General features: G+C 31.2%; 14 protein-coding genes and 1 non-coding gene across 15 annotated transcripts; 7 read left to right on the plus strand and 8 right to left on the minus strand.

Moving 5' to 3' along the window:
- Positions 1-364: 364 nt before the first annotated feature.
- Positions 365-2575, plus strand: AVT3 (Avt3p; the record flags this gene model as incomplete). The annotated part of the gene is made up of 1 exon (XM_046079642.1): positions 365-2575. The coding sequence occupies one exon, from the start codon at positions 365-367 to the stop codon at positions 2573-2575; it is 2211 nt and encodes a 736-aa protein (XP_045933268.1).
- Positions 2576-3089: 514 nt separating this feature from the next.
- On the plus strand, positions 3090-4508 carry RPT1 (proteasome regulatory particle base subunit RPT1; the record flags this gene model as incomplete). Its single annotated transcript, XM_046079643.1, has 1 exon — positions 3090-4508. One exon carries the CDS (start codon positions 3090-3092, stop codon positions 4506-4508), a length of 1419 nt encoding a protein of 472 aa, XP_045933269.1.
- Positions 4509-4865: 357 nt separating this feature from the next.
- Positions 4866-5519, minus strand: RPC25 (DNA-directed RNA polymerase III subunit RPC25; the record flags this gene model as incomplete). Its single annotated transcript, XM_046079644.1, has 1 exon — positions 4866-5519. One exon carries the CDS (start codon positions 5517-5519, stop codon positions 4866-4868), a length of 654 nt encoding a protein of 217 aa, XP_045933270.1.
- A 469-nt stretch (positions 5520-5988) lies between these two features.
- On the plus strand, positions 5989-7404 carry LTV1 (ribosome biogenesis protein LTV1; the record flags this gene model as incomplete). The annotated part of the gene is made up of 1 exon (XM_046079645.1): positions 5989-7404. The coding sequence occupies one exon, from the start codon at positions 5989-5991 to the stop codon at positions 7402-7404; it is 1416 nt and encodes a 471-aa protein (XP_045933271.1).
- Positions 7405-7839: 435 nt separating this feature from the next.
- On the plus strand, positions 7840-8541 carry MRP8 (Mrp8p; the record flags this gene model as incomplete). The annotated part of the gene is made up of 1 exon (XM_046079646.1): positions 7840-8541. One exon carries the CDS (start codon positions 7840-7842, stop codon positions 8539-8541), a length of 702 nt encoding a protein of 233 aa, XP_045933272.1.
- Positions 8542-8698: 157 nt separating this feature from the next.
- NOP9 (RNA-binding RNA processing protein NOP9) lies at positions 8699-10744 on the minus strand (the record flags this gene model as incomplete). Its single annotated transcript, XM_046079647.1, has 1 exon — positions 8699-10744. The coding sequence occupies one exon, from the start codon at positions 10742-10744 to the stop codon at positions 8699-8701; it is 2046 nt and encodes a 681-aa protein (XP_045933273.1).
- Positions 10745-11085: 341 nt separating this feature from the next.
- On the minus strand, positions 11086-12070 carry BET4 (Rab geranylgeranyltransferase BET4; the record flags this gene model as incomplete). Its single annotated transcript, XM_046079648.1, has 1 exon — positions 11086-12070. Exon 1 carries the CDS (start codon positions 12067-12069, stop codon positions 11086-11088), a length of 984 nt encoding a protein of 327 aa, XP_045933274.1. The 5' UTR covers position 12070.
- Positions 12071-12481: 411 nt separating this feature from the next.
- MAD2 (spindle checkpoint protein MAD2) lies at positions 12482-13087 on the plus strand (the record flags this gene model as incomplete). The annotated part of the gene is made up of 1 exon (XM_046079649.1): positions 12482-13087. The coding sequence occupies one exon, from the start codon at positions 12482-12484 to the stop codon at positions 13085-13087; it is 606 nt and encodes a 201-aa protein (XP_045933275.1).
- A 108-nt stretch (positions 13088-13195) lies between these two features.
- On the minus strand, positions 13196-15751 carry VPS53 (Vps53p; the record flags this gene model as incomplete). Its single annotated transcript, XM_046079650.1, has 1 exon — positions 13196-15751. The coding sequence occupies one exon, from the start codon at positions 15749-15751 to the stop codon at positions 13196-13198; it is 2556 nt and encodes an 851-aa protein (XP_045933276.1).
- Positions 15752-16031: 280 nt separating this feature from the next.
- On the minus strand, positions 16032-16118 carry SCDLUD_004783. The gene is given in 2 exon segments: positions 16032-16068; positions 16079-16118. It is a non-coding gene; the product is annotated as a tRNA-Tyr (tRNA).
- Positions 16119-16608: 490 nt separating this feature from the next.
- On the plus strand, positions 16609-18348 carry CCT8 (chaperonin-containing T-complex subunit CCT8; the record flags this gene model as incomplete). The annotated part of the gene is made up of 1 exon (XM_046079651.1): positions 16609-18348. The coding sequence occupies one exon, from the start codon at positions 16609-16611 to the stop codon at positions 18346-18348; it is 1740 nt and encodes a 579-aa protein (XP_045933277.1).
- A 559-nt stretch (positions 18349-18907) lies between these two features.
- MFA1 (mating pheromone a) lies at positions 18908-19018 on the minus strand (the record flags this gene model as incomplete). Its single annotated transcript, XM_046081468.1, has 1 exon — positions 18908-19018. One exon carries the CDS (start codon positions 19016-19018, stop codon positions 18908-18910), a length of 111 nt encoding a protein of 36 aa, XP_045933278.1.
- A 673-nt stretch (positions 19019-19691) lies between these two features.
- Positions 19692-22013, minus strand: HCA4 (RNA-dependent ATPase HCA4; the record flags this gene model as incomplete). Its single annotated transcript, XM_046079652.1, has 1 exon — positions 19692-22013. The coding sequence occupies one exon, from the start codon at positions 22011-22013 to the stop codon at positions 19692-19694; it is 2322 nt and encodes a 773-aa protein (XP_045933279.1).
- A 539-nt stretch (positions 22014-22552) lies between these two features.
- SCDLUD_004787 (uncharacterized protein) lies at positions 22553-23419 on the plus strand (the record flags this gene model as incomplete). The annotated part of the gene is made up of 1 exon (XM_046076790.1): positions 22553-23419. One exon carries the CDS (start codon positions 22553-22555, stop codon positions 23417-23419), a length of 867 nt encoding a protein of 288 aa, XP_045933280.1.
- A 400-nt stretch (positions 23420-23819) lies between these two features.
- Positions 23820-25913, minus strand: KAR2 (Hsp70 family ATPase KAR2; the record flags this gene model as incomplete). Its single annotated transcript, XM_046079653.1, has 1 exon — positions 23820-25913. One exon carries the CDS (start codon positions 25911-25913, stop codon positions 23820-23822), a length of 2094 nt encoding a protein of 697 aa, XP_045933281.1.
- Positions 25914-26412: the final 499 nt, after the last annotated feature.

Here is a 26412-nt window from a genome sequence, read left to right on the forward strand (position 1 = left end):
AATAATGAGAAAAAAAAAAATGTTGGGATGAAAATGCCATTTTATTTTGTGTTTGTACCACCAAAAATAAAATCATTTCTTTCCCTATTTCTCTCGCTCTTACTTTCTTCTTTTTGTTCTTTGCTTTTTCTCTTTCTCTTTCTCTTTCTCTTTTTTTCTTTTTCTTTTTCTTTTTTCACACGTTGTAGATCAAGCTCATTAATAAACGGACTCTTTATATTTCAAAATTGTATTAACTATATACAGATATATAAAACAAAGAAACAAAAACTGAAATACAAAAACTGAAATACAAAAAAACAAAAACACACAAAAAAAACAGAAAAAAACAGAAAAATACTAGCTACTCTTCTACTTCATCCCAATGACAACATCGCCCCCTAATAAACAACCATCCAAGAATGACATGTCCAATAAAAGCGTTACTAGTTTAGATAGTAATAACCATAACAGTAACGGTTTGGTAGTCGATATCAATAACCCTGATAAACAAGTTGTTGATGTAGTTGGTAGACATTTGGTTCAACCAGAAAATATTCTAAATAACGTGTCAAATAATAACAATAACAACAGTCATATTTCCCCATCCGTATCTTTTAGGTCAGGGGTATCTGATGCTGACTATTCCCTACAATTGCCTAGTGGCGACATAACTAGGGATTTATACAAATGGCAACAACAACATGCATCCCCCTCTTTTCCAGCCAACAATATGCCTATCAACCACCACAACAATCCGGACATTTTGGATGGAATAAGTCCCGGTTCCCCCAAGTTTCGCAGGAGATCTATGAGTATTGGTGCGCTATCCGAGTTAGACGATATGAGGCACAATTTTTCTAATGGAAACAATACAACTTATAACAGTATTATTGACAATGCAAATGAAGATGAAGATAGAAATAGCAATACTGATATTAATCATGACAATGGAATGTCAATAAATGATATTAGAGCACCTGGTGGATTCAGAAGAAATTTTATTTTACAGAAACACAAGAAACGAAATAGGAAGCCAAATTTTTTAACTAATAATTTTATAGAATTTTTAACTTTATATGGTCATTTTGCAGGGGAAGACTTAAGTGAAGATGAAAACGAAGAAGATGAGGAAGAAAACGCGGATAACTATGATGAATATGCATTGAATGAGCAAGATGATTTGGAAAGCCAAAATAGCAACACTGCTTCCAGATTTCGTAATTCCACTGCAAGATTACAAAGTAATACCAGTATCCTGGAAGATATTAAACGGTTGAGAGCTAATTCCAAAACAAAGTTACTGAAAAATCATGATAACAATTACGTTCCTTATCAGTACGCCAATGTTCGTGGTGCTGACACAGTACATAGTCACACTGCTACCAGTGCTGTTGCTAGTAAAAAAGCTTCCCATTTTAAGACAGTGTTATTACTATTAAAATCTTTTGTTGGTACTGGGGTTTTGTTTTTACCAAAAGGTTTCCAAAATGGTGGCTATCTGTTTTCTACAGGATGCTTATTATTTTGTAGTGTTATTTCATACTATTGCTTTGTTTCCTTAATATCCGCAAGAAAATATATCAGCAACAGTACTAATAAAAGACATCCTCTAGGTTATGGTGAGCTAGGTGGTGCGTATTTTGGTCAACATTTCCAGACAGCCATCTTGCAGAGTATCATATTGTCACAGCTTGGGTTTGCATCTGCTTATATTGTTTTCACTGCCACCAATTTGCAGCAGTTCTTTACTAAAGTCTTTGGTAGGGAACTGTCATTATCGTTTTATATTTTCGTTCAGTCAGTTATATTTATCCCATTTTCCTTGACCAGAAGTATTTCTAAATTGGGTGGGACTGCTTTGATTGCAGACGCTTTCATTTTATTAGGCCTAATTTATGTTTTTTATTATTGTTCATACTATCTCGTTGTGGAGCAGCATGGGATTTCTTCCACGATTGTACCCTTTAATAATGTGGATTGGAGCTTATTTATAGGGACGGCAATTTTCACGTACGAAGGGATTGGATTATTAATTCCAATTCAGGATTCAATGAAGAACCCACACAAGTTTCCTAAAACTCTATTTTGGGTTATGGTAGTGATCACTATAATTTTCATCAGTTGTGGCTTATTGTGTTATGGAAGCTTTGGTGATAAAGTAGAAACGGTCATACTATTGAATTTCCCCCAAGATAGCGTTATGACTCAGCTAACCCAATTTTTATATGCGATGGCTATTTTATTATCAACACCATTGCAATTATTCCCTGCAATTCGTATTTTAGAAAACCATTATTTGTTCCCCAAGAAGTCAGGGAAACATAACAAGAAAATTAAATGGTTGAAAAATGAATTTAGAACTTTTATTGTACTTTTGAGTTGTTTAATTGCTTGGATAGGTGCTAACGATTTAGATAAATTTGTTTCCTTGGTTGGTAGTTTGGCCTGTATTCCATTGATTTATATATATCCTCCATTGATGCATTCCAAGGCATTTCCAAAATATAAGCTTTTAGATTACTTTATTGTCATATTCGGGTTCACAGTTTTGTGCTATACAACCACACAGACTATTTTATTATGGGTTAAGTAATGGGAAAAAAGAAAAGAGAAAAAAAAAAAAAAATAAACATAAAGTAAGGACAGCAATGAACAATTTTAGCTTTTTTTTTTAATAAAAATATTGATACACATATATAAATATAAATAAGATGTCTTTTTAAAAAGTTAATTATCGAAGCATTTGATATTAAAATACCATTTAAAAAATGGAAAAAAAAAAGTTTTTCATTATAAATTTTTATTAGACTGACACTTTTCAAAACTTGCTGTGTAGCGCCGAATTTTTACTACAACTTAATCTCTTATAGTACCCGGACGCATATCTTGATTGCTATTTTTTTTTTTTTTTTTTTTTTTTTTTTTTGTATATACTTTTACATTTATCATTTGCTATGGTGGCGAATCCTTTTTTTCTTCTTCTGATCAACGAATACTTTAAGCCAATAAACTTTCAATCATTTTTCTAAATAGAAAAATACGAAAAGAAATAAAAAAAAGAAAAACAAAACAAAACAAAACAAAACAAAACAAAACAAAAGGAAAATATGGCACCAAGAGAAGATTGGGAGAAGGTTAAAGCACCACTTGCAGAAGAAGAAGATTTAACGAAGGATGATAAAGTAACGCCATTGAGCGAAGGTGATATTCAAGTTTTAAAAACATATGCAGCAGCACCATATGCTGACAAATTAAAAAGTATCTCAGATGATATAAAGGATATTGAAAAAAGAATTAAAGAAAAATCAGGGGTTAAGGAAAGTGATACTGGTTTAGCGCCTTCCCATTTGTGGGATATTATGGGTGACTCAAAAAGATTAAGTGAAGAACACCCCTTACAAGTAGCACGTTGCACCAAAATTATTAAAGCCAATTCAGAAAATAGCGCTGATAATAATAACAACACCACTGCCAATGCTAATAATGACCACAATGAGGAGGATCTTCCAATAGGTATGGACGAAGAAGATGAAGATGATGACGAAGATGCTAAATATGTAATTAACTTGAAACAAATTGCCAAATTTGTTGTTGGTTTGGGCGAACGTGTTTCTCCCACAGATATCGAAGAAGGTATGAGAGTTGGTGTTGATAGGACCAGATACCATATTGAACTACCCTTACCACCCAGAATTGATCCAAGTGTCACTATGATGACTGTTGAGGAAAAACCGGATGTGACTTATACAGACGTAGGAGGATGTAAGGAACAAATCGAAAAATTAAGAGAGGTTGTTGAATTGCCATTACTATCCCCTGAAAGATTTGCCACGTTGGGTATTGACCCACCTAAGGGTATTTTACTATATGGACCACCAGGAACCGGTAAAACCCTATGTGCCAGAGCGGTTGCCAATAGAACCGATGCTACCTTTATTAGAGTTATTGGTTCTGAATTGGTTCAAAAATACGTTGGTGAAGGTGCAAGAATGGTTAGAGAATTGTTTGAGATGGCGCGTACTAAGAAGGCCTGTATTATATTTTTCGATGAGGTTGATGCCATTGGTGGTGCTCGTTTTGATGATGGCGCAGGTGGTGATAATGAGGTTCAAAGAACCATGTTGGAATTAATTACACAATTGGATGGTTTTGATCCTCGTGGGAACATTAAAGTTATGTTTGCTACCAACAGACCAAATACACTAGATCCTGCGTTATTAAGACCAGGTAGAATAGATCGTAAAGTAGAATTTTCACTACCTGACTTGGAGGGTCGTGCTAATATTTTTAGGATCCATACGAAGTCCATGAGCGTAGAACGTGGTATTAGATGGGAATTGATTTCTAGATTATGTCCTAACTCAACAGGTGCTGAACTAAGATCTGTTTGCACTGAGGCTGGTATGTTTGCCATCAGAGCTAGAAGGAAAGTTGCTACTGAAAAAGACTTTTTGAAGGCTGTGGATAAAGTTATTAACGGTTACAAGAAATTTAGTTCTACTTCACGTTATATGCAATATAATTAGAAGCTATATGTATATTTTGATATTTTTTTTTGTAATTTACTATTAATATTATATATATATATATATGTTTAAAAAAAAAAAAAAAAAAACTGTAAAATTTAGATGAGTTTCATTTTTTTATTAGTGATTTGTGATTTGGATGGTGTATTTTTTCTCTCTCTCTCGATCTGTATGTCATTTTGTGATCACTGACATTCAGATTTCCGTCTTCTTCATCTTGCCAGACAAAAACCTAAAGCCGAAATTATCGGCATGTAAGAATTATAGGACAAAGTCACTCATCTTATTTAATTATTATTATAAATATACAAGTGTATATAATTCATCAAATATTCTACATAAACATGCCATTAACACTCATTCCCACCAAGATACTAACCCCATACCGTCTGTCTGGCAACTGCCCAATAATGCATAAGCTGGTGGCTTTTTTTCTATATAAGGTGTATTATTTTCTTTCCCATCCTCTTCTTCCTTTTGCTTTTGTTCTTCTTTTATCCTTTCTTCCAATTCTCTCTCTTTGGGCGATTTGGGTTTTACATCTACAAAAACTTCTTGTTCAACTCTAAACCTAATCATTTCATTAACATCAAAATACAGTTTTGTTTCTTCATCCATTGCCCAAATCCAAGCGTCATCATCTGGAGAATAACGTGTTCCTTCAAATAACATTTTTTCAGGAATAAAAATGTCATCAAAGACACCCCGTAAAGAAACTTTAATTCCTTCGGCAGTGCAATTTGTGATCCAACCCGTTAGAATTTCACCAACAAATGGTTTGAATACCAAACATCTAAAAACAACATTAATATAGGACCCACCATCACCTGGTTTTAATTGACCATCATCACACTCTAGTAAATCGTACACTGTTATTGCTAAACCAACTCTAGGTATGATCTTATTACTATATTTATTATTTAATTCATGTAATATGGCAGATTTGACTTTTCTGTGAAATTGATCGGGTGGAATTCTAACTAAATCTGATATTTTTGTTAAAATAAACATACTTTTTATGAAATTAATTTTATTTATATGACGATGGATGGAGGTTCTTTTTTTTGGCAATAGATGGTTAAGTTAAAGACAGCTGAAAAAAACAAAAAAAAAAACTCAATAGAGTAAAAATTAAAGTTTAATAAAGTTATTTTTTATTCGATTGATTAAATTTTTTTTTTTTTTTTTTTTTTTTTTTTTTTTTTCCTAGCAAAAAAAATTTCAAAGTTCTTAAGCTCTTAATTTCAAGCTCGTTTCTTTTTTCTTTTTATTTTGTTTTAATGTACAATAAATGCGAATAAATATATCAGCTCAACTGAATTTGTTTTTTTTTTGTTTTCTTTTTTTTTTTTTTTAAACCACTAATTTAACCCTTTTCAAATCTTTGAAAAATACTTAAATCTGTTATTATTCTTTTCTTCCTTTAAATAAATATAAGAACCATTCAAAAAAAAAAAAAAAAACAAAAAACAGAAAGGTAATGTCCAGCAATAACAAGTTCAATAACAAATCAGCCAAAAAGTTTGCCATTGTTCATAGACCACATGACGATCCTAAATACTATGATTCTGAAGCGTCTCAAAATATTTTAATTCCAGTAGAAAATCCAAATAAAGCACAGAAGGTGTATCAAAACCCTTTAAGAAAAATCAAAAAGACACAACAGGTCACGAATTGGCGTGTAGGTGAAGCTGCTTTATATGGTATTGGATTTGATGATTCTAGTTATGATTATACCCAGCATTTGAAACCGATTGGTGTGGACCCAGAGCATTCTATTTTTATTGCAAAAGATGACCAAAAACAACAAACTACCAATAAAAACATTGAAGATTTATTTGTCGAACCCCAATATAAAAGTATGTCAAGTGCTAATAATACTTCAGTTTTTGATTTTGGTAAGGCCAAACCTGAATATTTGGAGCATCAGGTAGAAATAGCTGATGAGTTACGCGGGTTTAAACCTGACATGGATCCTGCTTTGAGAGAGGTTCTAGAGGCTTTGGAAGATGAGGCATACGTCATAAACGATGATATTGTAGTTACCGAACACATAGGGAAGGCCAAAAAGGATGGGAATGCTCCAATGGAGGGAGAAAAGGAAGGTGAAGAATTTGAAAACAGTGATGAACTGTTGGGTAGCGACGATGATATTTTTGCAGAGTTATTAGGTAGCGGTGAAACTAATGAGATGGAGCGTCAAGAAATATTAGATGAATGGGATATGGATAATTACGATGAGTACGGCGATCAAAATATAGATCTAAGTAAAATAGATGGCAACTTAAGCAATTTCAATGAGGCAGTTGATTGGAGTGCCGATGTGAGTCAATTTAAAAGAGAACAAAAAATATTGAACAAAAACGAAGTTACCAAGATAAATGATGATTTAGAATCACAAAATGATTTCGTGGAGGATGAAGAAGAGGATCAATTAGGTGACTTACCGACATTTAAAGGTAACACTAAGTCACAAAAGAAGAAACAACGTAGAAAGAAGGGTGCCATGTCAGATAGTACTGGATTTTCAATGAGTTCCAGTGCTTTAGCAAGAACAGAAGTCATGACCGTATTGGATGATAAATATGACCAAATAATAGATGGATATGAGAATTATGAAGACGAATTAGAAGAAACAGCTGATGAGATACAAGAGTTTGACATGAAGATGGAACGTCCTGATTTAGAATCTCTAGTAGATGAATTTTTGGATACTTATGAACTAGAAAGTGGTGGTAGAAAATTAGTGAAAAAGAACCGAGAAAAGGATATATTAGTGGAAGCTGCTGATTCTGTCAGTAAGGGCAAAGTTTCCATAAAGAGAAACAAACTAAGACAAAAGAATAGTGGTGATGTTACTGGGATTACTACGGGATTAAGCAGTTTGAAGTTCTGAAAAGAATAAGACATTCTTTTATGAAAGGTATCGATGTATAATATGTATATATATATATATTTTAAGGTTATTTTGATCATTTATGGCGTAAAACTTGAATGAGAAAGAGGTTTATTTCTTTATTTTTTTATGGTTGTAGAAATAGTGCTTGGTGTACGGATGTAATTTTTGCGATTTACAGAAATTTGATATTATAAACGAAAACTTTGTTTCTTTTTGTTCATTTGGCAAGGCTTTGCCTTTATGCATTTCCCCTTCTCCCTTTTTTATTTTTATTTTTATTTTTACCATTTTTACCCTTAGTTTTCATCTTTTTTTGCTTTCCTATTTTTATTTCAATGTCAATTTCACCCCTTCCATTAGACAAAAAAAAAAAAAAAAAAACCACTGTAAAGTATAAAAACTAAAGCATACACAACATATTATCAATATACTATGTCTAACAACAACGAAATTGAAAAATTAAAAAGACAAATTGTTGAATTACAGGATTTGGTTCAAAGACAAAACAAAGTTATTTCAAAAACAGGCCAGTCCGTTTTAGAAATGCGAGTAGATATGCAAAAGGCTGCCATTAGAGAATTACCAGATATTAATCCAAATAATCTTTTTAGCAACTTTGCCACAGCAAAAAGCGGTACTAGTACCAACTCAAAATTCGACCCTTCAGATTTTGTTACTAATGAAGACATAGTTCAATTAGTAGGTGAATTACAAGGCCAATTAGATGCTATTGAAGAAAGAAATATTAAAAGAATAGTTAATTCCACTAAAAAAGATTTAAAAGATTATGTTGCACCTTTAACTAATGCAGATGGTGACAATCCAGTTGACTTGACGGATGACAAATTATTTCCCAAAACTGTAGGCGATTTTAAGAACATGGACAATATAACCCTATACCAATTGGCTAAATTTTACGAGTTATTGCCAGCTACAGTCAAGGACCAGCAAAATTTTGAAAATTTTTTGGAGGGAAAAATGCAGGATTTCCATATAACCGAATCTTTGACGAAGGAACAAATTGAACGAGAAATCAAGAATAATTTTAGGTCCGAAGAAGACTTGAATGATGTGTTTAATGACTTAGCCAGATTTTTGGGCTTAACTTTAAGAAGAGGGACCGATGCATGGTAAATTGTAGTACTTATATATATATATAAATATTTATTCAAGACGAATGATATTATACAGATAAACACACACATATACATATATGTTACTAATAGTTAACTTTTGTATATTTTACATATTTTGTTTCTAATGTTATTATGATATTGATACTATTCATTACTCATTTTCTTCTTCTCTTGTTATCAGTACGCTTGGAATCCCCATTCACATCCTTGCTAAATTTACGTTTAGGTTGTAATGGCTTGGAATCAGGAAATACTTCCAAGTCATGTTCCCTAATAATTCTCTTCCAATCCCAGTTTTTACGAACATATGTTTCCATGTTCCAGTTTTTCCAAACTTTTTTACCATACCCACTGTTCTTAATCTTTGGAGATTCTTCGTCTAAACTTTTAGCAATCCGTTCTTTGTATAATGTAAGCTTTGACGTAAACTCCCATAATTTATCAACAATATGAGACCCATATGCATTACATGATAACCCAACGATATCGGTACACAATATATTTAAAAGTAATTTCCTCTTTAGAGTGTCCACTCTTTTCACTTGTAATATTGATTCAACCACATGAGAAAAAACTCCATGATAACACATTTGTAAAAAACGTTCCTTTGGTAGTTTCAACATGCTTTCTATTGTAATATTTAAAAAAGTATCGTCATAATCAATCAATTTTTCCAAAAAAATAGATCTTCTTCTTTCTTCAGCAGTAGGCCAATCATCCTTTGTGTTACCCAAAGTACTTGAATTCAAAAGCAAGCAGCTTTCCAAAATGTTGTTGCCGTTATCTTCATCTTTGTTGTTATTAGATGGATAATATTTTTTTATCAATTGGGAAACAATTTCAGGTTTCATGAAATCACCCTCCTTAACTGAGGCGTTTATAACCTCGATACCAAAATCTATATTAGAATTTAAAATTATACTCAACTCAGGTACAATTTGGCCTAAAATTTCTTTAACTTGTGAATCACCTAGGTTTTGCAAACAACTTTGTATTACATAGGCACCAGTGGTATCTCTTTTGCTTAGTTTTACAACTCTATCCTTCATGTACAAATTGTATAATCTAGTTGCATATTTTGGCTTGGTAAAACTGATACAGTTTTGTAAGAAATGACTACCTACAGCATCGGACAATAAATATTCCGTAAAAGATTCTTCTTTGGGATCTTTTTCTGGAGATTTAGAAAAAATTAAAAACCAAAACTTACGGTCTCTATCAAAGATACCCTCGGTTTGAATAATTAATTGAATGACTGGAGAGGCAATTTTATCGACACACAATTCCCTAAATTTAGTTATATTAGTACTGGTGACTGAATTGTCTTTACTAGTAAAATCAAAATATAATTTTTGAAATATTTCCTTCAATTCCAATTTAAATGAATCTGGTGTTTGATAAGTCTTGTTAAAATCATCATTGTCCTTTAGATCAATCATTTTACGAGCTATTTTTGATTTTTTGGAACGCAATGTAGAATTGGCCATTGTTGAAGATGGTAGCTTTTTGGAGGACAAGATTAGGACAATTAATCTGAAAACATGAGAAGCGTATTGATGTGAAATCATTTCTTTCATTTTTGGTTTCAATTCATTTAACATAAATAAGAACATACTTTCCATAGGTGCAAAAACAGCTTGGTCTGCACCAGTATCCTGTTCAATTTCAAAAGAAGGTGTCAATAACTCTTTCTCCACTAATGCTGTACTTCGAACTAGTAAAGTTTCTAAGACATGAGATGAATATTTTTGACAACTGATGTTATAGAAGAACCCATCGAATGATTTGAATATTTTTTTTAATTGGATACCATCACTTTCCAAGATTAATCTTTCCATCAACTTGGAGCAAATTTGAGAGGTGGCTAATTTTAATTCTTTGCCCCTTGATTCTTCAATAACACTATTTATAAATATATTCTTTTCTTCCTCATTCTCAAAGGTATCAATCGCAATTGTAGATTCAGCTTGTTTGAAATATTCCAATTCTTGTGTATCTAATACCCCAAAAAAAGTGTTTGGACCATTTCTATTAGAGTTGGATGGTTCATCTTCATTGTATTGATTGTTGCTGTAGTCATCGTTGTTATCAGCAGTAGCACTATTTCCATCCGAGTAAGATTCTTGATCTTTACCAGTAGCTGGTTGAAATTCTGTTTCCTTTTGTTTCTTCTGCAATCTTCTACCTCTTGTTTTACCCATTGCGTATGCTTTTATATATATGTGTTTTCTTTGTGTATTACTTTAGTAGTATGGGTACTTAAATGTGGTAGTCTTGAAAGACATAATACGTATTTAAAATTTGTTTGAAAAATACAACAGATTTTTCTTTATCATTTTTGACTTCGAGGAAAAAAAAAAGAAACAAAAAAAAAAAAGAAACGAGAAAAAATACGTCATTTTAACACCAATGTCCGATAACATGGCACTTCGGAACTCGGTTTATTGCAGTTTGCTTTTAACAAGAATTAAATGCGGGGAAAAAAAAAAAAAGAAAAAGAAAAAGAAAATTATTATATATAAATATTAACGAACAAAACTTTCTATTTCAATAGATACAAATATCTGTTTTTCCTCAATGGATCTACTTCAACAAGCTTTTCCAACATGATCCTTCTATCGTCTGTTCTACCTCCTTTTTCTACTTGTAATTTATCGAAAAAGATCGTTTGAATAACAATTAATATTTTTAAACACCAATTGTTATCCTTACCTGAAAACTCTATTTCATCATTATTAATTATCTGAATAGAGTCTTCAAACTGTTTCAACACATTCAAATATCCATCACCACCCTCACCAGTTTGCAAAATACCCACAATGGTTGCGTCTGTTATGAACCATTTCAAATATATCCAAACTGATTGATCTTCTGCATCGGTAAAAATAGCATTTGTCAAATAACTAATTTCATTTTTGATCAACTCTAACTTAGCGCTGTAGCCCTGTAATTGACTTAATTTCCCAGGAAATAAGCTGGCTCTTTGATGCCATGCAGAAAAATTGGAAATGTCTTTGTTAATTTTCACAGTAGTATAATCAAACTCAGTTTCATTCAACAAATCGGAATTGGATGGCTCATTTTTTTTCAATTGTGAGACAACGTATCTTCTATAGGTCCAACCATGGAAATTTCTTGCATCTACAGCTAGCATTTTATCAACTAAATGCAATTCATTTTGCCACATTTGAATATCATTTACATATCTTAAACACCAAGTTCTGTGATTCCAAATCCAATAAACTTTGGGATATCTTTTCAATTGAAGCATAGTAAAATTTAATTCTTGATTCCAATCAAAAGCTACACTACTATCGGTATTTTGTAAGAAATAATTTAGAATAATTTTTCTTCTAAAATTCCAAGCTACATTTAATTCAGGATTTAAATCCAATACGATAGAAGTTAATTTGAACGATTCCAAGTCATATTTGTGGTTTGTTTTGTAAGCTATCAGCAATTGATTATTCAATTCACGATAGTATTTAATTTTAGCTTGATCTTTTAATTTTTTTTGTTTAATCAACTCTTGCGTAAAATTTTTCCTTTTAATACCATGCTATATTTATATATATATATTGTTATCATTTTGTTAGTATAGATGATGGAGTCAACAAAAATAATAAATACTAAAGGTTAATATTACTATAAAAGTACATACCATTTTTATAATAGATTCTAGATGTAAAAGGCCCTTATTTTTCTGGAAAGATTTGTGTTTTATTCCTTAGTGAGAAATAAGGAAATGATGTTAGTTAACTGTGTGAAATTCAAGATTTTAATCTGATTTTTTTTTTTTTTTTTTTTTTGTCGTATTTTAAATAATTAAAAAGAAAACAGAAATTAAAAAAAAAAAAAAAAAAAAAAAAAAAAAAACGATAGAAACATCATAATAAAAGTTAAACAAAAAAAAAAAAAATTAAAAACATATTAAGAAAATGAGTTTGTCAATTAGAGGATCAACAAGGATAATTAGTGAATTTTTTGAATACAGTATAAACTCTATATTATACCAACGAGGTATATATCCACCGGAAGATTTCCATACGGTTAAAAAATATGATTTAAACTTATTAGTTACTCATGATGAAGAATTGAAGAGTTATATCAGAAAAATCTTGCTGCAAGTACATAGATGGTTATTAGGTTCAAAATGCAACAAATTAGTACTAGTAATAATAGACAAAGATGAAGGCGATATTTTGGAAAGATGGGAATTTAATGTTGAAATTACAAATAACCCTAATGATACTAATACCGATAGCAACAATAACGAAGAAATACCATTAGAAGTTACACAAAAAGAAATAAGAGGGTTAATTAGACAGATTACTGCTAGTGTTACCTTTTTGCCTGAATTAGACCACGATGAAAAAGAATATACCTTTAATGTCTTAGCTTATACCAAAGCAAACGCAAAAGTTCCTTTAGATTGGGGTGATTCCAGCTCTAAGGAAATAGAACAAGGTGAATCGGTTAGTTTTAAGCAATTTCATACAAATGATTATAAAGTTGGTGCACAAGTTACATATAAATATAGATAAATTACTTTTTTTTCTTTCTTTCTTTTTCATTCTTTTTGTTTAGATCTACATACCAATTATATGCATAAACAGGGTCTTGTAGTTCAATATCTGTTTATTTATTATTTATTACCTATTGAATAATCTCGATCCTAATTTTTGTAAGTTGCTCTGTTGTTGCAACGTAGGAGAAGCAATGTTTCTTGTACTGTTATTACTAGATACCCGTGTTTTAATAGGAATGACTCTTAATGAACCATTTATAAATTTCTTCCATTTTGGATCTGTAATATTAAGTAATTGATTATTAAAATAAACGAAATGCGAAGAAACCGTAGGCCTTGAAAAAACAAACCAATCCGATATATTGCCTTTTTGAAACCCGTTACCCCATAATAGAACCCATTTATCTAAATTCCATGCAACACTTTTCAAACATAAAATATAAGACCAGACAGCTGGATTTATACAATTATTAGTTAGTCTTAAAAACAGTTCTTGGTAGACTTTTGGATTATCCGCTGGTGCAATTAATAGTTTAATAAAATTAATTATAGGATCCAAACTACTATCTACATAACTATCTGCCCTTTTTTTTGCTGAAGAAGAAGAAGTTATTGGAGAAGAAGCACTGTTACCAAACGAGTTTGGTATTGAATGTAATGTCTTTTTTAACAATTCCGCATCCAATAATAGCTGTTCTCCAATATTAATAACGACTGCTTCATTCTTAAATTTAATACTTTTAATACTTGGATCACTGGGTGCAAATGGTGCGGAAGGCTCCAATATTTTCACAATATTGAATAAAAATGAATCACATATGTGCGTAATAATTCTATTCCATAAATTCCAAACATAAATATCTTTATTAAAATAATTAACTATTTGGATCAAAGGGTTCTCTCCTATGGATACACTATTATTACCACTACTACCCTTAACATTATTATTATTATTATTATTATTATCATTGCCTAATATTTTCTGCAACGAAACCATATAACGACTATAATCTTCAATAGTAATGTTAGCCCAATCCATATTGCTAAATTCTCTCCAAACAAACTGTAAGTCCGGGACAACTACTTTACTCATTAATGTCTGCAACCCATTGGCTATTAGCACACTATTTTTGTCTTTTGCCTTTGCAAAAATAGTCTCCAATTTCTCTATTGAATTTGGTACGTACTCACTTAACTTTTGCACTAGTTCATCAATGGTGGTGGAACAATAGTCTGATGTATTTATTAGTAAAACGGTATATTTGATTATGGATTTTTTATCAGGAGAAGAATCACTTGTGTTAACAGCTGGATTAAGAAAATTTATAGGACTTAAAATCTTTTCAGTATACTCAATAAGCCAACGCTGGAAAAAACTAGCCAAGTCAAAAATTAACTGCTCTTTGTTGCTATTTTCATCTAAAAGTTGAAAAGTTTGTTGCAAGATGAATCTATAGGTTCTAAATAAATCGGCACTGGACGGAATTATCAATGTATTACCATCCGTGCTATTATTACCACTAGAAACATCAGGCAATTTAGGTTCACTCATGTATTTTATAATTTTTTGTTTGATGGTTACATTTTGGTTGTTTATCCAAATGGTAATAAATGGCTCAAAACAGGAAGAGATAGTTGGTATTTTATCTTTTATCAGCCTGTTGCTAAACTTCACTTTAATATATTTTTCAAAATCCATTGTAGTTTGTAAAGATTCCATAAATAACGTAGTCACGTTGCCAATATTGTTACTACCTCCAACACCAGATAATTCTCTTTTCAATATAATTCTTAAATCTTTTCTGGTCAGTGAATAAAACTCTTTAGTAATTTGGTAAGCCATAGCCCATTCCTTGGGAAAATAGTTTGCATATTTTGCTTGAAAATTATTTAAAACTTTTTTAAAAAAAACAAATCTTCTAGACAAATTTTCCAAAGAAGAGGCTTCATCATCAACTTGGAAAACTTCCTTAAGTTCATACAACACTTTGGAATCTATAATCCAGTATATCATATCCGCTTTAACACTGGGACGGTCTGCATCGAGAATTTTGGACACACCCACGCTAAGTTCCTGTTGATTTACTGCTTCTTCTTCTGCTGATGATGATAGTTCCCCGTTAAACAGGTTGACATAGCATTTTTTAATACTTGCAATAGTGTTGTTTTTTAAAACCTGAACTAATTTTAATAAATTATTAATTTCATCAACGCTTTTATACTCCTTAGAAAAAAATTCAGATAAGGTGCACATTAAACTATATTTTTTAGATATTTCAATGAATTTTAATGTGGGTAAATATTTATTACAAAAAACATAACTATCACATAACGCTTGCAAATTAGAAAATATATTGATTGATTGGGTAATATTTTTTTTGGCTCTATCTAAAGTAGAAATATCTTGTGTTAATAATGAAATTGCAGATTGTGTGGTTTCTGAGCGATCAATGTAATCATTGTAAGTGGAAACCATTTCATCGATGATCGAAAAGTCTATGTTATTATTTTCCTTTTCAGTTTCCTTAACACATGCAATGGAAGTGATGTTTATTTGTTCGCCCAAAGTTTTTTTATAGGATTGTAAACCATCGATCAAATCATCCAGTTGGTCAATGGCATCTGAGGTTGAAAGTATCTCAGTTAAATCTTCTAGAGGATCGTACTCAATGGAATCCATTGTTATTAGGCTGTGGTGTTGTATATTTATTAGTTTGGCTCTTCTTTTATACGCTCGTTTTGTTCTTTATCTTTATTTCTCCTTTAGGATCAAGGACAGTGAATTGAGTAAAAAAAACACTCACAAAAGAATAAAAGGAGGGGAGTAAAAGAAGGAGAGATTTTGAAACATATTTTCAGTTATTAAAAATTTTAATTGGAAAAAAAAAAAAAAAAAAATTAAAAAGGGAAAAGGAATAAAAACCAAGAAAAAAAAAAACAATTTTTAATATTGTTAAATATCTCCCGGGGGTGAGTCGAACACCCGATCTCAAGATTACTAATCTAAATTACAGTCTTGCGCCTTAAACCAACTTGGCTACCGAGAGGTTATTAATGTTTTGTTATGTCGCAGAGAGGATATACCGAGAAGGGCAGGGTTAGTAAACAGATTTGATATACTTTACCATTTATATCAAGGCAGATGTAATAGTTTGTTGCTTGATCTTTTATATACTTTTTAACTAATAACTTATATATTATAACTAATTTCATAATTGATTTCTCTTGAATAAATCCTCTCTTTATTTCTATTCTTATTTTTACATTTTATACGAATTGCGCATAAATGCAATTCTACGTTTATAACACATCATTTTACACGTAGTCGGGTCTTCATTATGATTTCAACTTTTCTTTTAAGAAAAAAGAAAATTCTGCTTTATTTTTCTTTCTTTCGTCCTTTCTTTTTTTCCCCCTCAGTGGCAATAACATTATTACAAACCATTTAAACATATCATCTTACCAAATAAGTTAAAACAATAGCAATAATAACAATATTAGTGAACAAAAAAACAACTCTAATATCAAGAAAAACCAATGTCTATGAAATTACCCCAAAACCCAAATGCTGGGTTATTCAAACAAGGTTACAATAGTTATTCTAATGCGGATGGCCAGATCAATAAATCCATTGCTGCAATTCGTGAAATACATCAAATGTGTTTGACATCCTTAGGACCATGCGGTAGGAATAAGATTATTGTTAATAGCCACGGCAAAACAATCATTACCAATGATGCTGCCACTATGTTACGTGAATTAGATATTGTCCATCCAGCTGTTAAAGTTCTAGTTATGGCTACCGAACAACAAAAAATTGATATGGGTGATGGTACTAATTTGGTTTTAGTTTTAGCGGGCGAATTATTAAATGTTAGCGAAAAATTGATTAGCTTAGGTTTGTCCCCAGTGGAAATTATCCAAGGTTATAATTTAGCAAAAAATTTCACTTTAAAAGAGTTAGATCAAATGGTTGTCACTGAAATTGAACCAACTGAAAAACACAATAAAAATCAATTAATTAAAGTTGTAAAACCAGTTATTGCCTCCAAACAATACGGTTCTGAAGACATTTTAAGTGAATTGGTTGCAGAAGCAGTTTCTCATGTTTTACCCAAAGCTAGTTCCCCCAATCCATCTAGTTTTAATGTTGATTCTATACGTGTAGTTAAGATCATGGGTGGTTCTTTACCAATGAGTACTGTTATAAAAGGTATGGTTTTTAATCATGAGGCTGAGGGCCATATTAAATCGTTGTCCTCAGAAGGGGGAGAAGGTGGTGAAAAGAAGCACAAAGTTGCTGTTTTCACCTGCCCTATCGATATTGCAGCTACTGAAACAAAGGGTACAGTTCTTTTACACAATGCCAAGGAAATGTTGGATTTTTCCAAGGGAGAAGAACAGCAATTGGATGAAATGGTTAAGGAAATCGCCGATTCTGGAGTTGATTGCATTATCGCCGGTAGTACTATTAATGATTTAGCTCTTCATTATATGAATAGACATAACATACTAGTTTTGAAAGTGCCAAGTAAGTTTGATTTAAGAAGAATTTGCCGTGTTTGTGGTGCTACACCAATGCCTAGATTGGGTGCACCAACCCCTGAGGAAATTGGTATTGTAGACACTGTGAAAAGTCTGGAAATTGGTGGAGATAGGGTTACTGTTTTTAAACAAGAAACAGAAGAAACAACCAGGACAGCCACTATTATATTAAGAGGCGCTACTCAGAATAATTTGGATGATATAGAAAGAGCCATTGATGACGGTGTTTCCGCCATTAAGGGCTTAATGAAGCCAGATGGTGGCAAGTTACTACCCGGTGCCGGCGCCACCGAAATTGAGTTGGTTTCCAGAATTACTAAATATGGTGAAAAGATTCCAGGTTTATTGCAACTAGCTATTAAGCAATTTGCTGTAGCATTTGAGGTTATACCAAGAGCTCTAGCTGAAACCAGTGGGTTAAATATTAATGAAGTGTTACCTAATTTGTATTCTGCTCATGCTAATATTAGTTCAAATGAGCTTGCTACCGCTGATGAAAACAAACTCTTGCAAGGTGTTGATATTGATGGCATCAACCCGGATGGTACAAAAAACATTAGAGAAGAAGGCATCTATGATTTATTATCGGCCAAGAAATTTGCAGTTAATGTCGCTACTGATGCCGCTTGCACAATTTTATCCGTCGATCAAATAATCATGGCCAAAAGAGCTGGTGGCCCACAAGCCCCTGCTGCTGGACCAAAACCTGGAAACTGGGATCATGATGACTAGTTTATATACGATACTACATTGTAGCCGTAACAGGCCACATTATATTAGTTTTTTTTATGTATAATAAAAGAAAGGAATACTAAAAAAAAGTATTTAAAAAAAAAACAAAAAAAAAAATTACCACTAATACTACTGCTATTGATAATTTTTGTATAATATAACTTTTTTTTTTTTTTTTCTTTTCTTTTTTTAATTGTTTTGGTTCAAAATTGAAAACAGACTTTTATGTGTGAGCTTAATAAAGAGGAGGAAAAGGAAAAAATTCAAATATATTTTAAAAAAATATAATTTATTTTCTACTAAAATATTTAATGTAAATTAAAGCTATAATTTTTAAATTATTAATACTTATAAATTAAATTATAACAGAAACCTTGGTTGATTTTTCTGTTAAAAATAATAACCAATTATAAAGCTTTTAAATAACCACCAATATCTTACTTATTATAATAAGATGTCATAAGTAAACGAGCCCTTTTGATTAAAAAACAAAAGAAAAAAAAAAAAAAAAATTTTTTTTAAATTATAATATGAATTTCAATAATAATGAAAGTTTAATCTAAGCAATGACACATTGTGGATCAACCCAGACACCTTTGACACCAAAGTTGTCTTTTTTTTCAGAGGATTTTTTGTCTTTGATAGAAACGGAAATAGTATTTGGTTGCATTTTTCAATTTTTTAATTTTTGTATTTGTATGTTTTTGGATACTTTACTGTTGTGAGTGTCAATATATGCTCAAAAATTATTATATAAAATAAAACCTAGAAAAAAATAAAAGTTGATTCAACACCAGTGTCCTTTTATATCTTTTTTTTATAAAAATTACTAACTTCTGAAACTATTTAATTTATAATTGAACCATGTCTTTGTCTTTTTCTCTTAAAAAAAAAAAAAAACCAAGGTAAAATTGTTACTATTAATATAAATTTCCCGATAGGGACATTACAAAGGTGTTGCAGTGTCAGTAGAACAAATATATACATATATATTTCGTATCAAAAAAAAAAAAAAAAAAAAAAAAAAAAACAAGCAAAAATAATGACATTCTTGTTGTATCAATAATAGAATTAACTGTATCAATTATTAATACACAGTGATCATGGATTTTTATAGTTTCAAATTTCCTTCCCCATTTGTATCATTCCCTTTTTTCTTAACATACAAAGGTTATGTAAATTTAAAAAATTTATTTTTATCTTGAGACAAAGGAAGAAATACAAAAAGGATGTTACAAAATAAAATCAATAGAATTGTAAAAGCTAGATACACATATGATGAGGAAAAAAAAAACAAAAAAACAAAAAAAAGATAATATACAAATAATACAAACTAAATGTTATCAATGCTTAATAAGATTTGAGGTTAAACTTTCTAGTTCCTCTAATGTTTCGGGTTCCTCATATTCAATTATATTGTTGTTATTTTCACCAACTTTATCATTATCATTATCACTAACATCACTACTGTTATCATATCTAGCTTTCTTTCTTACGGCTTCTTCATCATCCGAAGAATGATCATCATCTTCTTGCATATCATCACTCAAATTACCAGTACCAGCAATATAAACATTAGCATCTTCATCTTCACTAGCCATTTCAGTTTCCATTTCTTTTCTTAAAGCTTCTAATCTTTTTCTTTTCTTTTCCTTTCTCTTTTCCTTCACCGTTCTTTTGTCATCAACATCAGCCTTTGCCATAAGTTCAGATTCTTTATTAATGAAATTATCCACTTGTGTTTTAACGTCTCCCTCTTTATGAAAATCTTCTTCACCAATTAATTCATATATTGGATGTGCAGTACCGTCATCATCAAATTTCAATTTGCTAGCATTTCCTTTAGTGGATAAAGACGCCTTTTTAGACAAAGCTCTTTTCATAGCCCTTTTAGAAGTTGGAACTAATAATGCAGGTAGATCTTGTTCTTTCAATTCATGGTCATGTCTTTTGACAGTCATGAAATCTTCATCTTCGTCATGATCAGCAGAACTTTTAGTTATATTCAAATAATGTTCGCTCAAGACACTTTGGTTTTTTCTATTAAACATTTTATCGTATTTGGTCTTTGTTTCTTTTTCGGCTAGATCTTTTACGATTTCACCGTTAGCATCAGCTTTGCCCAGTAATAATAATTGTCTTGAAGTGTTCTTCAACTCTTTGGCCTTTTGGATTGTTTTCATACCTTTGATTTTAATTTTAGGTGCACCTGGCAACCCTAATGATTGTGCAAAATCTTCTGTTGGTAATTCATCAAATTTGAAAACTTCTTTATCTTTTTGAATAAAAATTGATCTAACATAAGAAATAAACGCTTTTTGGCCTAAATATTTCAATTCGGGATCTTTGAATAATAGCGACTGCAATTGAGGTTGAATGCTCTTTTTTTTGCTTTGTTTAATATTTAATTTTGATGGCACAATATTTTTGCTTTTTAGCCTACTTAAAAATCCTGGCTCTTCTTGGGAAGTTAACATTATTAAAGATTTACCATTTTTACCATTACGCGCACACCTGCCTGCCCTATGAATATAAGTATCAACATCTTCTGGACAATCAACTTGTACTACCCAATCTACTGCAGGGAAATCAATGCCTCTGGCAACAACATCTGTGGCAAAAAGAACGACTTGCTGAGCTCTGCTAAATTTATCCAAAGTTTCTGTTCTAGCTGTTTGTTTTTGTCTGCCATGTAAGTTCATTAGGGATATACCAGGTTGCAGTTTTCTAAACGTTTCATAAACAAAATGGACCTGCTTGGAACTAGATAGAAATACAATCATTTTGCTTTTCAAATGAGACTTAATGAAACTGAATAAGATATTTAATTTTTGTGGTAAGTCAACTTCAATGTAGTATTGCTGCAAAGAATCTGGCGTTGAATTCGTGGTTTTCAATTGCTGTTGCTGTTCATTGTCATCGCCTACAATTTTATAATCAGCTAGAGACAATCTTGCCAAGTTGGAAATCGATTGTGATATAGTAGCACTAAATAATAAGGTCTGCCTTGAAGGTGGTAAATTTGAAACAATTGCATCCAAAGTTTTCTGAAATCCCATATCTAAACATCTATCAGCTTCATCCAATACCAACATTTGTAAGTTTAAGACGTTTAAACCAACAGCTTGGTCCATATGTTGTAAAATTCTACCTGGTGTCCCAACCAAAATATTGATTCTTGACATTCTTTCCAATTCAAATTTAACATCCTTTCCACCAATAACCAAACCGGCACTGAAGGAATGATATTTACCGATTTTAACCAAAACCTCATAAATTTGCATGGCTAACTCTCGAGTTGGTGAAATAATCAAGGCGCCTAATCCATCAAACTCGGTCCATTTTTCTCTGTATAACTTTTCCAAAACTGGAATTAAAAATGCCAAAGTTTTACCAGACCCAGTTTTAGCAGATGCCAAAATATCGTTGTTTTTCAAAGATATCGGAATGGATTTTTTTTGAATATCTGTCATTTTCAAAAACGCAGCTTCCTTTAAACCACGTAAAGTATTTGGGCTAATTGGCAAATCATCAAAAAGTTGATCTTTTACATGTAAACTGGGATCATATTCTTGAATACGTGTTTCCAATTCCTTAATGAATTGCGTTTCTCGTTCACGTAATTCTTTACGCTTTTGAGTGGTATTTTTATTTTTTCTGGCCATATTTTGTAAGAGCTTATTACAGGTTATGGTTCATATAAATATGATGTATTTTGTTTTTCTAATAACAATAACAGAATACATAAATAGGAGAAAGTTAGCATAGGGTATTAAAAATTAATGCATTACCAGGCTAAATATAGATCAAATGGGAAGATATTAAAAAAAAAAAAAAAAAAAAAAAAAAAAAAAAAAAAGAAATGGCATAGAGATATATCCATATACATTTAGAGAGAAAAAAAAAAAAAAAAGAAAAAAAAGAAAAAAAAGAAAAAAAAGAAACGTTTCTTTTACCATATTTGAATCCCGAAGACTCGGACATTTAGTTTTAGAATTTGATTTTGAACATATCTGTGTAGTCCGATAGTCCGATAGTCCGAGAGATTCGTGTTTAATCCTTTTTTTTTTTTCCCCGTTTAAACTTCAAATTCAACTAAATTCCACAACCAAATAACAATCTTGTCCATCTTAATTCATACCAGATTGAACAAAAAGGAAAAAAAAATTATACATATAATAATTATCGAAGAATATTAACAAAAATGGATAGATCAAATAAGATAAGAGGGAATAACAGATATAATAATAAATCTTATAGAAGATATAACAATAACAATCACAACTCTATATATCCTAAAAATGAAGAATATACCCAGAATGTTAAATATAAATCAAATCAGATACTTTCCAGTAGCACTACTGGCAAAAACGCGGGAATAAACATAGCTAAATTAGATATACTACCCCAATTTAAACCATCAGGCTTGTTGTTACGAGGTGGATATGTGGAACCAGAAGACAAGTTTATTCTTGGCAAAAATAATGTTTTAAATCACAATAATAAAGATAGAATTAACACTTATAAAAATAACAAGGTTAATAGTAGTAGAAGAAGAGGTTTAAGTGACTACAATTCCGATGATGATTTTAATATTCCGGAATTTAACTTAACAGTATTGAACTTATCTGAATTTGCAGATAAAAATCCCGATTATAAAAAAACATATCTTTTAAATGACTCGATGAAAAGTTGGATAACTGTTGGAATTAATGTTGGTTCTGACAAAACTATTATGTACAATGGTATGGGGAGTAATAGATTTTATGTTGATATTCCGTTATTGTTACTGCCTAATAATGCAAGCAGTCATATTACTCCCTCGTTTGATTTTGAAAACAATATATTACTCGTGATACAGTTTAGAAAAATAAAAAGACAGAATTATGGTGATAATAACACCACAGTTAAACCTTATATTTTAAATTACTCACTTCCTAATACGTCTACCACAATAACGCTAAATGGTTCGCTCGATATACCACGGGAAAAATATGTTGAATTGCAAAATAATGATACAATTAAAATTAGTATTCTGCCAGAATATGAGTTAAAGTTTACCATCAAATAATTAATTTTGCATATCCTTGTGATATTATTACACATCATGTCCAAAACTTTATATACATTGGCAATAGAATAATAATGCAAACGATGAATAAAAACAAAGTTCATCAATATTATGAATCTATAATTGTATGTTTTCTCCTTCTTTTTTTTTTTCCTCCATATTTATTTATTTATTTATATATATAATGCATTTGTATCTATTTACATATATACATTTATACAAGCCACGTGTTATAGCATATGACATGTGTTTTTTTCTATTTTTTTTATTTTTTTATTTTTTAATTCCTTAAGTTTTTAAAACAAAACAAAACAAAACAAAAACAAAAAAAAAAAAAAAAAAAAATAAAAAATAAAGATGAAAAAGTAAAAACTACAACGAAAGCTAAGGATGAAAATTCTCACAATTCATCAAAATAATCATCATCATCATCATCTTCGTCTTCTTCCTCATCATCATATGCTTTGTCACCAGAACCGGCGTTTTCGTATAGTTTTGAAGTGATTGGGAATGCAACTTTAGATAGAGATTCGAATTTTTCATCTATTTCTTCACCAGTGGCGCCATCAACATTGTCTTCTAACCACTCTAAAACATCAGAGACAGCATCTAAAATAGTCTCCTTGTCCTCTTGATCCAATTTTTCACTCAATTCACCACTTTCAACTTGGTTCTTCAAAGAATGAGCGTAGTTCTCCAATTTATTTCTGGATTCAACCTTAGCTCTGATTTCTGCATCTTCCTTAGCATACTTCTCAGCCTCTTCAACCATTCTTTCAATTTCCTCATCACTCAATCTACCCTTTTCATTCTTAATGGTGATCGATTCACTCTTACCAGTACCTTTATCAGTGGCAGAAACAGTCAAAATACCGTTAGAATCCAAGAAAAATGTGACCTCGATTTGTGGGACACCTCTTGGAGATGGTGGAATACCGGTTAATTCAAAAGTTCCTAGCAAATTATTGTGCTTGACTAAACTTCTTTCACCTTCATAGACCTTAATAGAGACAGTTGGCTGGTTGTCAACAGCTGTACTAAAGATTTGAGATTTTCTAGTTGGGATAGCAGTGTTCCTTTTAATTAGTGTGGTCATCACACCACCAGTGGTTTCAATACCCAAAGTCAATGGATTAACATCCAACAAAACTATATCTTCAACACCTTCCTCACCAGATAGAATACCACCTTGAACTGCAGCACCGTAAGCGACAGCTTCATCTGGGTTGATACCCTTTGAGACTTTTTTGCCATCAAAGAACTTTTCCAATAATTCTTGAACTTTAGGAATTCTGGTAGAACCACCAACAAGGACGATGTCATCAATGTCTTTTTTGTCTAAGCCTGAATCACTCAAGACTTTTTCCACTGGTTTTATAGTCTTCTTAAACAAGTCCATATTTATTTCTTCAAATTTAGCTCTGGTTAAAGTTTCACTGAAATCAATGCCATCAATTAAGGAGTCAATTTCCACTCTGGTAGACATTTGACTAGATAAAGCTCTCTTGGCCTTTTCAACTTCCTTCTTTAACTTGGCCAAAGCCTTTTCGTTCTTCAGCAAGTCGTATTTGGCATCGGTTAACTCAGGATGTCTCTTTTTGAACAATTTAATGAAGTAACGAACAACTTTAAAGTCGAAATCTTCACCACCCAAATGAGTGTCACCAGCAGTGGCTTGAACTTCGAAAACACCATTTTCAATTGTTAATAGGGAGACATCAAAAGTACCACCACCTAAGTCATAGACGATAATTTGGCGTTCATCACCATCACTATCATTAGACTTGTCTAATCCATAGGCAATAGCTGCTGCAGTTGGTTCATTAACAATTCTTAAAATATTTAAGCCAGCAATGGTACCAGCATCTTTGGTGGCCTGTCTTTGAGCATCGTTGAAGTAGGCAGGAACAGTAACAACTGCATGAGTAACTTTTTCACCCAAGTAGTCCTCAGCAATTTGTTTCATTTTCCCTAGAATCATACCACTAATCTCTTCCGGAGTAAAAGAAGTCAATTTGTCCTTGACGGAAACCTCAACAACCGGCTTGCCAGTCTTGGAATCTTTTTCGATCTTGTATGGTAAATGTTTTATATCTCTTTGGACAGATTTGTCATCATATTTCAAACCAATCAATCTCTTGATATCGAATATAGTGTTTGTTGGGTTGGATGCAACTTGGTTTTTGGCGGCATCACCGATTAATCTTTCTTCTGGGGTGAAAGCTACGTAGGATGGGGTAATTCTGTTACCTTGTTCGTTAGGTATGATTTCAGTTTTACCATGCTTCATAACTGCAACACAGGAATAAGTAGTACCTAAATCGATACCAATAACAGTACCATAGTTGTTACTATCGTTATCTGAAGATGCAGCATGGACTATATTTCTATTAGATGTAGTATTAGTAAATGGTAAAATAAACACAAATAGAGCGTATAATATGGTTATTAGTGGTAATAACCACTTTTTATCATGGTTAACTTTGTTCAACATGATTGGTGTTGTTATTTTACGTGAAAGCGAGGTTGGGTTGATATGTGAATATCAGTATTAGTTGATTCTTGATGGCAAAATGTTAATAACAACGAAAATAAAAAAGAAAAAAAAAGAGAATGATATGGAAGAACACAAGAGGAATTGATTATAAAATATAATGTAAAGATCAATAAAATAAGAAAAGGAAAATGAAATAAAGTGGATCTTTGTACACAAACCTTTGGCGGCTTATTTATATAGTTTTTTTTTTTTTTTTTTTTTTTTTTCTTTCTTTCTTCAGTGTGGGAAATGCAATTTAGTGGAAAATTAAAAAAAAAAAAAAAAATTGAATGTGTTGTTCAAAACGATTTGGAAAGGAATTTTATGTATTTTTTTTCTTTTTTTTTAATACTAGAAAATTCTATGGGATTCTATTTATTTATTTATTTATTTATTTATTTATTTTTTTAATTTTTTTAATTTTTTTAATTTTTTTTTATTTTTTCATAAATTTTAA

The sequence above is a fragment of the Saccharomycodes ludwigii genome, chromosome VI, assembly GCF_020623625.1.
Source record: "Saccharomycodes ludwigii strain NBRC 1722 chromosome VI, whole genome shotgun sequence".
NCBI classification, from domain to species: Eukaryota; Fungi; Ascomycota; class Saccharomycetes; order Saccharomycodales; family Saccharomycodaceae; genus Saccharomycodes; species Saccharomycodes ludwigii.